At 53.8% G+C, this 13,908-nt stretch overlaps 3 protein-coding genes across 13 annotated transcripts in view; 2 read left to right on the forward strand and 1 right to left on the reverse strand.

Moving 5' to 3' along the window:
* P2RX5 (purinergic receptor P2X 5) overlaps positions 1 to 5,327 on the forward strand; it is a 29,661-nt gene extending 24,334 nt beyond the window's left edge. For 7 of the 8 annotated variants that reach the window (XM_053211900.1, XM_053211902.1, XM_053211907.1 and 4 more), the window contains 2 exons: positions 98 to 237; positions 2,702 to 5,327. In XM_053211900.1, the coding sequence (XP_053067875.1) occupies positions 98 to 237; positions 2,702 to 2,871 (310 nt within the window). In that variant the 3' untranslated portion in view covers positions 2,872 to 5,327. The remainder of the gene's footprint in view (positions 1 to 97; positions 238 to 2,701) is intronic. The other variant, XR_008294077.1, reaches the window with a different exon arrangement.
* A 1,335-nt stretch (positions 5,328 to 6,662) lies between these two features.
* On the reverse strand, positions 6,663 to 8,111 carry EMC6 (ER membrane protein complex subunit 6). Of its 2 annotated transcripts, none has more exons than XM_027034731.2 (2): positions 7,957 to 8,111; positions 6,663 to 7,784 (listed from the first exon to the last, which is right to left on the reverse strand). In XM_027034731.2, the coding sequence occupies exon 2, from the start codon at positions 7,744 to 7,746 to the stop codon at positions 7,414 to 7,416; it is 333 nt and encodes a 110-aa protein (XP_026890532.1). In that variant the 5' UTR covers positions 7,747 to 7,784; positions 7,957 to 8,111; the 3' UTR covers positions 6,663 to 7,413. The 2 variants fall into 2 exon arrangements, with proteins under 2 accessions (XP_026890532.1, XP_026890533.1); XM_027034732.2 differs by having other exon boundaries at positions 7,895 to 8,078.
* A 102-nt stretch (positions 8,112 to 8,213) lies between these two features.
* TAX1BP3 (Tax1 binding protein 3) lies at positions 8,214 to 13,235 on the forward strand. 3 transcript variants are annotated; one of them, XM_027034730.2, is made up of 4 exons: positions 8,214 to 8,371; positions 11,328 to 11,447; positions 11,841 to 11,918; positions 12,226 to 13,235. In XM_027034730.2, the coding sequence occupies exons 1-4, from the start codon at positions 8,333 to 8,335 to the stop codon at positions 12,361 to 12,363; spliced, it is 375 nt and encodes a 124-aa protein (XP_026890531.1). In that variant the 5' UTR covers positions 8,214 to 8,332; the 3' UTR covers positions 12,364 to 13,235. The 3 variants fall into 3 exon arrangements, with proteins under 3 accessions (XP_026890531.1, XP_053067891.1, XP_014941114.1); XM_053211916.1 differs by lacking the exon at positions 8,214 to 8,371 and adding an exon at positions 9,107 to 10,137; XM_015085628.3 differs by lacking the exon at positions 8,214 to 8,371 and adding an exon at positions 10,502 to 10,912.
* Positions 13,236 to 13,908: the final 673 nt, after the last annotated feature.

Raw genomic sequence — 13,908 nt, forward strand, 5'->3', positions numbered from 1 at the left:
GGCTCTACAGGGCCTGCCCCACGCCCCCACCCCGCCAGTCTGGGGAAGGTGGGCTGGGCTCTGCAGGCCAGGGTTAACTGGGTCCTGTCCTGCCCAGCATCCTACGGGTCCTGGCTGAGTCCTCGCAACAGGACGGGACCCCAGAGGCAGAGGAGGCGGCGGCGGGGCCTGGGTTGGCCGAGCAGCCAGAGGCACAGCACGGAGGCGGCAGCCAGAAGGAGAATGGCTGCCCGCCAGGTGAGGGGCTGCTGGGCTGAGGACCCGAGAACGAGCCTTGCAGAGACGGCCTGGCCCTCTCCTCTCCTCCCTGCTCCAGGGTGACCTGGACACAAGGCAGGACATCCGGGACGCAGGAGCACCCACCCAAGCTGGACTTTGTGGGGGACAGGGGTGCTTTAGCTCCTTTGTGATCCCCATTATTTCCTCAACACCCCTAAGTTACCACAAAGCAGTCTGCTTGCCGTGCTATCCCAGAATTAAGACAAGAGTACGATGTCATTTCCTCAGGCTTCCTCTGCCTGGCACCTCTCTGAGCTCTTTGTATGAACCCATTTCAGCAACTTAATGAGGTGGACACTCACAGTCCCTGTTCTAATGAGGAAACCGAGGCAAGAAAGGTTGTGGCTTGCTCAAGTCACACAGCTAATAAATGGCAGAGCTGGGATTTGAACCTAGTCAGTATGTCTCTAGAATCCAGTTCTTCTCCATGATACTTTTCTGCCTTATCAAGCCCCCCATTCCCCTACTCCTCATCAGATGCCTTCCAGAAATTCTGGAGCTGCCCTCGCCTTAGGAGGGTGGTGGTATGTTGACAGGTGGGCCTGCAGGCTGCCCTTCCCTGGGGAGCCTGGCCATATCTGCAGATGCGACCTCAGCCTGGTGCAGGAGGCAGCCCCGGGCTGGGTCAGGAGGCTGGCCTTAGGCCTCTCCTTCTGCCTGTGTGTCCTCGAGCAGGTACGTGGCCCGTTTGGGGCCTGTAAACGCCCTTTATTTCCCCGACTGGGGGCTGCACACAGGGGATTCTCTTGCTCAGTCAGGCTGGGCTGCTAACTCTCCTTTTGTAAACCATATCCATTTACTGGCCCGGACCGGGGGACTTTCCTCTGGTTCCCAGCTTTCATTCTTTGTTGACTCAGGGACTGGCAGCTTCCAGTGGGGAGCTGGGCCTGTGCAGGGCAGGAGTGAGAAATGGACTGGGAAGGAGAGGCAGGCAAAGGAGGGAGAGAAGTGAGGAAGACAGAGACGGGGCTGGGGCATGGAGGCAGGGAGGCTGGGGTCCCAGCAGCAGCTCCCAATGGGCTCCCTGAGCTCCTCAGCCTGTGAGAGGGAAGAATGACCACCCCGCTGGTGTTGGCTGTGGGACCAGCCTTGCCTGTTGCTGTGGGAGGCCCGGGTGCCCTCAGGGTGCCACCACAGGGCAGCTGCTCATTGCTGGTACAGCTCCGGAGGCCCCGGCCCGAGCACCTACACGGACCTGGGCTGTGGCCAGGGACTCCGCCAGTCTGCCCGTCTCTGCGAACTCTCTGTCTGCAGTGCCACCAGCGAGAGGCCGCCGCGGGTGGAGTCTGCCCTCAGGGAGGCCTGCCCTCTTCACAGGGTCCCCAGTTGTCCTCTGTGTGCCCCCTACTCCCCCCACACAGGTCTGGCCACCCGGGGAATGGAAAGGTGAATGTGGAGCAGCTACAGAACCTGCAGACAGCGGAGGCGTAGCCAGAGGTGTTCGCTGAGAGCAGATTTGGTGAAGATGTTGCGGCAGAACCGCCTGCAGCTCTGAACTGAAAACTCTTTGTGTTTGCGTGGGACAGGTGTTTCCGGTCACAGCCATCTCTTCTGCACCTTGGGATCTTACTACAAGCTTTTCGTTGTGTGTCAGGGGAGGGAAGCCTCCTAGTGGCCAGTGTGGCTCGGATCTAGAAGAGGAGGACTTGGAGAGGGAAGTGGGGAAGGCCAGGGGCCTGAGTGGTACTCGAGTGTTTTCATTTTTCCGAGAACTCAGTTCATTCATTCATTCACACAGTGAATGCTATGTGCTGTGGGCTGTGCCCTATCCAAGAGATCCTTAAATGAGATGCTGACCTGGCCCCTGGGTGCGGGGAGCACACGTGTAATTCCTTCCAGAGCCAACAGACGTCACAGCCCGGCTCAGCCACTCTGGCCTTCCTCCAGCCTCTAGCTGAGACTTTCACAAATCCCTGTTGAGAATGATGGCTCCTCAGAGAAAGACTTTGGCCGGCATCCAAGGGGACGTTTGGCCTTGCCCTCAGGGATAAAATAATAGGTGGCCAACGAAGCAACCAGGGAAGGCCTGGGCCTGGAAAGAGGCAGCTAGCCCTTGAGGGGAGAGGCAGCCTCTGAGGGTTTCCAGGTAAGGTGGGGAAGGGGAGGCAGGGAGGCTTCTGCTCCAGTTCTCCTGCCTAGCCTCAGGAAGCTCTGGGCATAGTGTCTCCCCCAAACGGGAGACCAGCTGCCTGGGTCGTTTCTCCCTTGCGGTTCTGTGGGGCTGAGTGTCCCTACCCGGCTTCCCTCGCTTTCTCCTCATAGGCGGGGTCTGAAGGGCTAAGGAGATAAGAATAGGTGGAGCTCACTTGGCAGGTGGAAGTAGTTGTTAACAGGGAGGCCCTCGCCCCTCACCCCAGCCTCTCTCCCTACCCTCCTCCTTCCCAGCCCCACACTGCTGAACTATGCTGCTTCCCCCATTTAGTGGCTGCAGAGCCTCGCTACTCACTCAGAGGTGTGGCCTGTGGACCAGCAGCATCAGCATCACCTGGGAGTTTGTTGGAACGGCAGTCTCTGCCCCCTCCGTCGTCCTCCGAAATCAGAACCTGTGTTTCAACAAGACTTCGGGTGATTTGTACGAACGTTCACGTGTGAGAGCACTGGTTAAGGAGATACGCAGCGCCTGGTTCTGAGGGAGGAGAAGGCCAGCTTTGGCAGCCGCTGCGGATTTCAGGTCAGACTTACACACATTCTACTTTGAGAGCAAGAGGATTCCACCCCACCCCCACCCCCGGGAAGGTGACATTATGCTCAATGCATTTAAAGTAAAATATTTTGACTAGATAATACTTATATGATTCAAAACCAAACAAAAGGTACAAAAGAATAGACAGTGAAAAGCGTGCCTCCCACCCCTGTTCCCCAAGGCGACGTTACTGATGCCAAGAGGATCTACGGTTTTGCTGAGAATCTGCTTGGTTGCTTGTGCCCTTGCTCAGGAAATGAACTTTTCCTGATGGCTGCAACGTCCCATCAAGTCTCCTCTGTCAGGAAGGGACACGATGGAATACAGTGAAGTACCGGGCTAGCTCCCTTCTCCCTCTCCCACCGTCTGAGGAGTCCTCGTGTAAACCCAAGGGGAGAGACCTATAGCTCATCACTAACTGTTGTCTGGTCTGCTCGGTAGCAAAGGCCTGTGGGGCTGCCTGTGGCTCAGCAAGCTCCATGGTTGGTTTGCACAGCTCCCCGGATGCTAAGGAGTGAAGGCTTTGGGTCTCCTCTGCACACAGAGGAGGCGGGAAGCATCCTTCCACCCACCAGGGCCTTTGGAGAGGGACAGAGGGGCTTGCAAAAGGCTTTGCCACTGGAGCAGGGCATGGTCCCCGAAACGGGAAGCTTGCTCCTTCTGGAGCAAGTGGCTCCTTCACTCTGGACTGGTAACCTGTCAACAACCCACCTGCTCTCTGAATAGAAAGTGAAAAATCTGGGTGATCTACTATGGTGTTTCACTTCCTCACTAAAGCAAACCCTAGGATTTGATATACTTTTACATTTGGGAGGAAGCAGAAAGGGCAGGGGTCATGACTGCTTAGGAGTTGGTCTGGTTTCTTTTAGCCTGTTTTTGGAATTGCTTTGCGGCAGCCATATAACCTGGGGGAAACTGTACTATTCGTTTTACACTGGAATGAAAATGTCTCCCTACAGTTTTCATTCAGTTGGTAAATATTTATTGAGTACCTGTTGTCAGGTGATGGACTAAATCTGGTAACAGTTGTGAGAAACACAGAAACTGTCCCTGCCCAAGTGCTTACAGTCTAGGAGGTGAGCCTTAATCAGTGGTCACACATAGAATCACAGACTGAATTTTCAGTGGAGTAGCCAGAGGTTTCCCCTAGGATGTGACATATAAGCCGAAATCTGAAAGCAGTCTAGTTGATGGGGGAAGCATTCCAGGTAAGGGAACCACATGTGTAAAATAAATGCTTTGACATGAGGAGTAATTGAGGAGCTGGATGGAGATAGTGTGACTGAAGCTGGTTTTATGAGGCTTTCTTTCCATCAACTCTTTTTAATCTTAAGGGCTGCCCCATTAAACTTCACTGCCACAGAGGACCTAACCTAATGGTTTCAAGTCCAGCCAAGCTTTCCAGGTGGCCTCCCCTACATGTCATGGGTCTTGTGCTCAGAAAAGCCAGTGACCCCATTACAGCTTCTGGATAGTGTTGCACACTGCCAGTTTCCTTGCTTTTGCACAGCTCCCCACTACCCCCTCTTTCTTTGCATAATCTTGGTGCATGAATGGGAGGTTCATAAATCTGACAGAAACTGGCTTTGAAATGGCAAGTGAAGTGGGAACTCGAGCTCCGTTTGGGAGAGTCCCTTTCTCTCAGGACACCAGTTGCCTCACCAGGTAGATGAGCACGCCAGCCTCTACAGAGCTCCTGTCCGTGCTGACATTACAGGATCACCTGAACCATCGCCTATGCTTACATTCAGGCCGTGGCCTAAAGCCATCTACCTAGTAGTTTCCTAATGATTAATTCCATGCCTTGGGAGTGCCATGATGCTGGCTAACGGGATTTTAAAACTGGGTGCTACCAACGTGCCATCAAGAGGACGAGCCATGAAAGAGCTAAGCGCCCTCTACTCCTGATGCAGGGGTCACTAGGACTGACCAGTCATGGCTGCCTTTTTGCCACCATCCCATCAGCTCTTTCTCCGTGGCTTGCTGCCCTACTGGGGGACCAGTTGTAAAGGGGGAACATGACTTCCTCCAGGTGTCTAAGCACCCCAGCTGTGGACGACAGTGCCCTGCAGAGTCCCTAAATCACCCCACTTGGAATGGCATCTTGCATGTCCGGAAAAGGGCTCCACCTGGTTGCTACCCACTCCCCTCCACCCAAATGACACAACTTTTCTCAGAGCATACTCTCCAGTGGACCCAAGAGCACCGTCTCCAAAAGGCACACCTTTCTCCCAGCTCTTTGTTTCCCCTTAGGCCAGTGCACAGAATTAAAGGAGGAAAGATGGCAGCCAATATCTGAGACCTGCCCCATAAATGTATTCTGATATTTTTATTTGGTTATAAAATAAAAAGTTTTAACTGTAAACATGTCTTGATTTTTTTTTCCCCTCAAGTCTTAGTCACCCCGTGTTTTAGAGGAAAATGTAAGGAGAAAGTGAGCCCTAAAGAGGCAGACACAAACAATTAGTAAGCAATATGTTATGTTCCTTATTCTCTTGCAAACAAATTCGAATGGAAATAAGGAAACTCTTTAAATGAGCAAACATTAAAGGACTAGGAAGGCACTGATAAAACTGGTGATTTTCATTCAATGAGTGTAATTTGATAAAACTCTGGAAAGCATTTGGAATCAAGCTTTTATCTTGTTTTAGGAGCTTATTAAGTTCCCTGAAAACAATATAGACATGGATATTCTTTGCAGTATTTTTTTCTAACAGTTAACATTTCAAACAACCTTAACTGCCTAGAGATAGAGAAATAGTTAAGTGAATCAGTTCACTTATTCCACCCCCTCACCCACCCCCATATCCAGTAGGACTCTCCCTTTACTCCACATCAGGAGTGAATCTTCCCTTATCCACTCAGAGAAGGCCCTGAGGGGACGGGGGAGTTTAAGAAGGGGGAGTATGCAAACCATGAATGTGAGCCTCTTCAGTCGGGGTCTGAGAAAGGGTTTAGAGGTCATTGGGAGGGGGAGGCAAAGCTGTGGCCTCACCGGCTTCTTCCCTTCATGTGCAAGCATGTGGTCCAGAGCCCCAAATGGGATTCAGGAGGCCTGGGTCCCAGATCCATTTACGTTATTGGCCACAGACCATATACCATGTGTAAAAGGAGACTTGGACTCAAGCTCTCAGATCATCTTCTGATCTAAAGCTGATCTTTTTTGAAAATCCAAAGGTCACATCACTCGTGGCTAAAACTTCCAAAGCCTCCCCCAAACTGCTCTTAGGACCAAGGCCAAAAAATCCCCACCGTAGCCTTCCAGGTCCTGGTCATGGCCTCTTCTCTAACTCTCCAGATACATGTCAAACTCCCTCCTGCCCAATGGCCCCCGCACATGTGCTTTCTTGCAAGTAGCCTCTTCAACTTTGTTCTTCAACACTGTTCTTCAACTCTGAGGTCTCAAATGTAATTTTATCTCCTCAAGGCTTTCTTGATCCCCACTCCCCAACCTGAGCTCAGTTTGGGGCTCCTATGTGCTCTCTTCACAGCACTTACCATAATTTAAATATTTGTGAGATTAGGTAATACTGGTCTTCCTAGTTAACTATAAATTCCTTGAGCAACATGTTCGCTACTATAACTCTAACGCAATACATATTTCTCAAGTATATGCACTTTATTCTGATGTAACCCCTCAACCCCGACAAGAAGGGATTGTAGATTAGCATATAGACAGACACTCTAAACAAGCCCAAAGTTTAGCTTCAATGTTGTCTGTTTAATCTCCATTAGACATATTCTAGAAAAGAGCTTGAACTTATTTAAAATGGAAATGACAGCCAGCTGTAACCAGGTGAAATGGAACTAAAATGGCACCATTCATACCTGAAAGCAGTGGTTACTGGGAGGGAAGGCTGGAATCTGAAAAGGTACACTCGTCAGTACAGCAAGAGGAATTAAAAGACCTGTATTTGAAATTTGGCTCTGCCTCTTTCTAGCTGTGCCTCTAATGGCAGAGGTATATTTAACCAGAGCCCCAGCTTCATCAACGAGGGATAACGTATCTACCCCATAAGGATATTGCTAGAATTAAGCGAGATAATGGGTGTAAAAGGTACAAGGCACAATGCTTGGCATACAGAAAACACAATAAATATATTACTTCTCAGGATGTTAACAGTAAGTTTTCTTTTTATTTAGGCCCTACTGGCCCTCTCTGGGTGGCCTATGTGTAAATGCAGGGAAATTACAGAAGCCAGTCCCAGCTCTCCAATTTTGCACCCACGGCACACATGGGGTATGAGTTAAGGCAGGCAAAAAACTCCACGAAGTGTCTTACGCTTCATTTAATCTGAAGAATATTACAGACTCTTCGTCTTCAGATATAAGTAATAACGTTACAGAACAAGCAGCGAATTCAACAATTTAAAAACTAAGTGTACACGGTGTTAAATCCTGGCGACAGTCCTCCCAATCTGGTTTTTTAAAAAAGTCATCCCTGCCCCCATTCAGTAGACGTGCACCATGCCATAGAGGAATGTCCAAAACAGGACGTAGGTGAAGAGGCCTCCGATGAGACCTCCTGTAAAGAGCGGTCTTCGTGATTTGAAGTATTTGTTCCACCTCCTTCCCGCTTTGAGAATTAAGAGCAGGGAGAGCAGGACGGAGGCAAGCAGGTAGAAGATGAAGCCGTAGAGGCCGGTGAGGCCGAGGATGCCGGCCGTGGCCCCCGACAGCGCTGACACTGAGGTCCGGCAGTAATCCAGGACAGCGGCGTTGCCTCGCACAGCTGCCTCGCTGATGAACGGCGGCCCTTCCCGCTTGGCCACCACAGCGGCCATCGCACCCGCCGGGGCTCAGCCTCTGCTTTCTCGCGGAGCTGCAGAGGGAACCAAGTTACAAGTGGCCCCGGGAGCCTGGCGAGTTGCGCTCACGCCGCCCCTCCCCCCCGGGACTTCCAAGACCTCCCACCATTCGCGGATCTCGGACCTTCGCGAGACGCAGAGGAGGCTGAGGGTTCGGACCGGCCCTGCCCAGTTTCGTCCAGGTACCTGCAACACGGCGGCGGACACAGACACTTAGCGTTCTCTCAGACGGCCAGCGGCAGACAACCTCCCCACGCCATCTTGCGCTGGAGGTTGCTGGGAGGACCAGGTTGCGCATGCGCCAAAACCTCGCTCCCGCCCCCTGACGCGTACGCGGCGGGCTCCCCGAGCACGCTCCACCCCCTCCCCGTCCTTCTGCGCACGCACAGGGACTTCCGAAAGCTGAACAGCGCTCCGACCGGTGACTGGCTGGGGATCTGCTAACTATTCATGAGGGGGCGGGCCGAGTTGGGTTGCCTTTGTTAACCAAGGAGGGCGCGGCCGCTGGGATTTTCGCTGCGGGCTTCACTGAGCTGTGCTTGGTTGCCAGATTGCGGTCGAGATGTCCTACATCCCCGGCCAGCCGGTCACCGCTGTGGTGGTGAGTGCGCTCGCGGGCTCCTCCTCGTCTTGGCTTGTCCCCACTTTGCAGATAGGTAAACTGACGCCCCAGACAGGTTGACAAAGCGTTGAACCCAGGGCTCTTGCAAACCGGCGCCAGGGCTCTGGTCCCGGCTCTGCCTGAGCGGGACCGCGGTCTTCCCCAGCCAGGCAACAGAGATGGCTGGGACCCAAGCGCCTCCTGAAGACCCTGAACCGAGGCCGGACCCCGCACATTACCGCCGCTGCGTCGGACTCCTTCCTGCGGGAAGGACTGAGGAGAAAGTCCCCAGCTGTGGGAATACCCGGAGAGCGCCCCCTTCCCAGGCCTGAGTCCCCAGCTGAGCAGCCGAGGGGGGCGGGCACCGGGCCCGACGTCCGTGAGTCGCAGCCTCTGGAATGAGGAAGTGCTTCCTCCGCTGCAGCCGACGCCGCCGCCCAGAAGGAAGCTTGGGGGGTGGAGATGGCCTGAGCCTGAGTAGCAGCCCAGTATCCCTCCCATCCAGGCTTGCTTGTTCGGACCTTCCGCCGCCCGCTCCAGAGTGAAGGCTCATGCAGTTGGCTCGCTCCTGCTCCAAACTTTCCCCCGGATCCCTAGCCCTGGGGCAAAGTCCAGGTTCCTCGCCTGGCACTTCGGGCTAGCTCAGGGCCCTGCCTACAGCCCCCCCCCCCCCCCCCCCCGCATTGCCTTGTCTTGGGTGCCAGATGCTATTAGACTAGGCAGAGGGAAGAAGGCAGGCTGGGACATTAGACTCAGAAGCCAGTGCCAAAGCTGAACGAAGCCTGGAGGCAAACTCCAAGGCGGAGGTGGGGAAACTGAGTCCCAGAGAGAAGTCTGGTCATGTCCAGGCCTAAAGGAAGTCCTCAGGAAAAACCCAGATCTCTGAGAAGAAATGCCTGCCAGGCAGCATTGGGTCAGATGGAAGTCCCAGTCCTGAGGCCATGGGACTTGCCGCAGAATCTCAGATGGATGTACAGCGGAGCTCCTGCAGTCAGAAGTTGGCAGGGTGTGAAGCTGCTGATAAAGGTGGCATGTGAGTTTGAGCTTAGAGAACGAGCTGTGGCCTGGGAAAGTACATTTCTGGATCTGGGGACAGCTGTCCTAAGCTTCACCCTGGCCGCACCAACCTTGGCTTTCTAGATCCCTAGCTGCCTCAGAGAGAAGGGGCCAGGTTTGCTTCTTATGGAAAAAAGGGGGTGTAGGGGAGGCACCAGAAAGGGGCCGTAACCTGCCTGACTTCACCTAGTGAGTCAGTGACAGGGCCTTGTCTTCCAGCCCAAGGGCCTGTACTCCCTTCTGACCTTGAGGGTGGGTCAATGCTGTGCAAAGTTCTGTTTTGGAGGAGGGGGAGCAAGCCTGGAGGAGCTCACACTTTTGGGCACAAGGACCTAGGTCTAGTGGGCCTAGTCATACTTCCTGCTTCCCCTCTCTCCTATTCTGGCAGGTCCGCAGGCCTTCCTCAAAACTGTAAGACCATGACCTTCCAATTCTTGGGAACACTAGGAACATGTCTGAACATTGTGGGGGTCTGGCCTCTCCCTCTTGTGTTTTGGATTGGGGAAGGGGTGGAGGAGGCTTCCTTCCTGCTTCCTGCCTATCCCATGTAGTTACCATTTTGCGAATGTTAAAACCATTTCCGCTTCTCCTCTGAACTCTGGTTCCATAGGTCCTTCTGCCTTCTGGACACTTGCCTGGGTGGCTCCTGGAACTCCAAAATGCTTCTTCAGGGTCACCAGCTGAGAGATGGTTGTGTTCAGCCAGGCCAGGTGGCTGCGTGTTTCCCTTGACTCCTCTCCACCATGGGCAGTCCCCAAGTCTGTTGACCTCATTTTCCAAGTAGTCGTGTTCCCTGGCCTCCACATCCCACCTCTGGGATACACCCGTTCCCCTCCTGACTACCCAAGTGGTCATTCTAGCCTCAAACCTGACCATGACCAACCTTACTCCTGGGAGCCCTAGTGGGCCCAGAATCAAAATCAGGTGTCCAGACTCCTGTCACTCCTTCAAGGCCTGCTGCAGATGATCCTTCCTCCGTCCAGATCAAGTCACTTTGGTTTTTTTTCCTTCCTGTTAGAACTCAACTTTGGGTGAGGGGGAGTGGTGGGAGGGGGCGGGGGCGGGCAGTGATCTTGCCCCACCCCTACTATTTGGTGATTGAAGGGTGCCTGCTGAGGGCTTTGAAAGGAGCTTGGCAGTTTGGGGATCACAGACCTAGAACCCTCTTCTGCCTCCCACACTGCATGAACAGCAAGGTCTGGGGCTTAGGGAGAAACTCCTTCCTTCAGGGCTAGCCTCTTGGGCCCACACTCCGCAGCTTTTCTGATCTGGCCCCAGCCTTACCTCAGCACCCAGTTCCAGACCTATGCTGTACACTCATCTCATGGACATGTATCTGTACCACTTTCAAGTCTATGCTCTTGTCCCTTGGCCAGGACAGCCCTTCCTCTCCTTTCTGTGCAAGTTTGAACTTCTCTGCTTTTCTGGAGCATCTCCAGTCTTGCCCTTGATAGCGTTGGCTCAGCAATGAGCTGCCTCAGCAAGGTACCTACATTCCCTCCCCTCTCCCCCCACAGGGCCTGACCCCTTCTGCCCTGTGTGGTCCTTCCCCTGGGACATAGTCCCCTTCCTCTCCCCTCCCAATCCATAGCAGCCATAGCATGCTGGCTCTTGGGCCAGGAGGGGCTTAAAGCGCATGTTGACTAAGGTTGGTGCCTGAGACTAATAGGAAGGGGAACAAGGCTCCGACAGCTTGCGTAGGTGGATTGTTGTGGCTGAGTTCTGAGTCTCACCCCCGTCTCCCAGACTGGTGACCAGCTGGAATCTTGAAGAGGGCCCTGGGCCCCACCCCCTTGGCATGGCTCTGAGCTGGCCTAGCAGCCTGAGGCTACTGCTGGACACAGATCAGATTTGTTGTCCACATACCCACCTGCCTCCAACGTGTTTTTCCCTTTGCCAGCAAAGAGTTGAAATTCACAAGCTGCGTCAAGGTGAGAATTTAATACTGGGCTTCAGCATTGGAGGTGGAATTGACCAGGATCCCTCACAGAATCCTTTCTCAGAAGACAAGACAGATAAGGTGAGAGAGACCAGGGGCCTGGGATCTCTCCATTGGGCTCAGAGGCCTGAGATGGTGGGTCTCTGCTTCCAGGGCCTTCACGTAGGGAGCAGACCTCTTTCAAATAGTCCTCCCTAAGAAGGTTTAAGAAATGATCTGGTGGGAATACATAGGGATGGAGGTGGGGGAATGGACCTCCCAGCCCTAGGAAGACTCACTTAGAGTCCAGGAGGAACAGGAAGAGGCCGGCAGGAGGTGCCAGAGCATGGTGGGGCAGCCCCGCTCTCCCCTAGGCTGTCTTGGCACAGCCTGTGCTGGGGGCAGGCTTGTGCAGAGTTGGCTGGGAGTTTGCCATGTTGGGCTTTGCTTTCTGGGTAAGGGACCAGTCTAATGACCTAGGCTGTCTCTTTCCAGGGCATTTATGTCACACGGGTATCTGAAGGAGGCCCTGCTGAAATTGCTGGGCTGCAGATTGGAGACAAGATTATGCAGGTAACACATGTCCCAGACGAGGAAAATAACGCTTGGGTCAGGGTCTGAAGCACTTGGGTTGGGGCTGCCCTGCTTCCTGGGGCACCTGGGAGGCTCCCTGAAACTGTTTGGAGCCCCTGCTGGTGTTGCCCCCAGAGGAAGTTGGCTCTCTCCTCTGTGTGCCTCAAATGTGGTACTTGGTGATCCCTCAGCCAAGAGACATCAGCTTGGAAGCCTGCTTGGGTGACCCAGGACCCCAAAACCCAACCTGCTTCCAGATCTGAGAGGGCAGAAAACTGAGGTAGGCTCTATTTTCTCCTTGGGCCAGGTGAATGGCTGGGACATGACCATGGTCACGCACGACCAAGCCCGGAAGCGGCTCACCAAGCGCTCGGAGGAGGTGGTGCGTCTGCTGGTGACGCGGCAGTCGCTGCAGAAGGCAGTGCAGCAGTCCATGCTGTCCTAGCAGCCTGCTGCGGTCCCTGACTTGTGCCTGCCTGCCTGCATTGACGCCACCACGCTCTGTTTGCCCCTCATCTTGGCTTCTGATGTGTGCTGGGCCCCAGCTCCGAAAGGCCAGAGCTGGTCCCAGAGGCCTGTCCCTGGCCTGACTCAGCCTTCCTTCCCCTCTCCCACCACTGGCCTGAGCGTCTGGGACCAGCTCTCTCCTGCAGACACTGATGGAAAGTAAGGGCCTGGAGTTGAATTGTATTCAGTCTGTAGTGACCACAGGTTTGGCCCACAGACTCTGCTGCTGCATGGCCTCAGCAGTGACCAGATGGGCAGAGGCCCTACTTCATGAGAGCCACCACAAAGTTGGGAGGATGCCAGGTGGGGCTGGCCTTTCCCACACTCAGTCCCAACTGTAGGGCTTGGCCTTGTCCCTGTGTCTCAGCTCTGCAGTGACTGTGCCCCATGTTTTTCCCTGCCTTCCCCAGCAGGGACTCGACACACTACCAGAGGTGCTACAGAGGTTTGCCCATGTGGAAGCCAGGCAGGCTCACAGTTCACCCCATTGCACCCCATTTCCCTGAGGGGCGCTGACCTCCCCAGGGTTCACCTGCTTACGAGACTTAGACGAAATTCAAGGCTGACTTCAGGGCAGTTCTGAGGATTGCCATCTCTATGCCTGTGCGTTTAACTTTATATTTTTTTAATCACAACTTTGATACAAAAGCATTTTTATCTTACTGTTTGGAGGTGCCAATTCTACTTCTGAATTTAGCTTACTAATTCACATCTGGGAACAAGCATTGCTCTGGTTCCTGTGGAAATGGGGCAGTATGAAGCTGCCCATACCTGACATCTTGTGCCCAAATAAAGTGCTGGAATTCATAAGGGGTTTTTGCTGAGGCGTGGGGTAGGGACATCTGGGGATGGATGGCAATTAGAGCTCTGGTCGTCGGGCTGGCTTAGCCTGGTCCCCATCCACTTCTGAGATGAAGCCCAGCTATTCCCAGGCCTGCCTGTTGCTGTCTGGTCAGGGCTGCCTCTGTGGGAACGTCTGGAAGCACCTTCACTGGAACTGGGGGCAGGGAATTCCGAACTTCCCATGTGTCACTTATGTGTTGCTGCACCTGGGTGGGGGGGCGGGGGGGGGACTCATGGGCACCGAGGTGTTCATGGGAACCCCTCCCACCCCCCGCCAAGACTCTTGGGAGCATGGAGTTTCCTGCAGGCAGGAGTGCAGCTCCACATTCCAGAGGCTGTCCTCTGAGGAGATGGAGGTAAGCTGGACAACACTGGGGCCTCTGCCTGGCCCAGTGTTGCTGTGCTACCGGCTCTGGGGATTACTGTCATTCATGGATCTGCCTACAAGTGTCAAATCCAGTTTTCCAAATTTTCAAACCAGAAATTTGGTATCTCCTATTTTTGCAGGGTGGCACCCAATAAAACAGGTCTGTGGGCTTGGTTTACAAGCCTTGGATTACAGAGCCTGCAATCTCTGCTTTTGGGGAAACAAGATCTGAAATTCTTTGATATTTGGATAGAGGAAGAATCTGGAAGATAA

The sequence above is a fragment of the Acinonyx jubatus genome, chromosome E1, assembly GCF_027475565.1.
Source record: "Acinonyx jubatus isolate Ajub_Pintada_27869175 chromosome E1, VMU_Ajub_asm_v1.0, whole genome shotgun sequence".
NCBI classification, from domain to species: Eukaryota; Metazoa; Chordata; class Mammalia; order Carnivora; family Felidae; genus Acinonyx; species Acinonyx jubatus.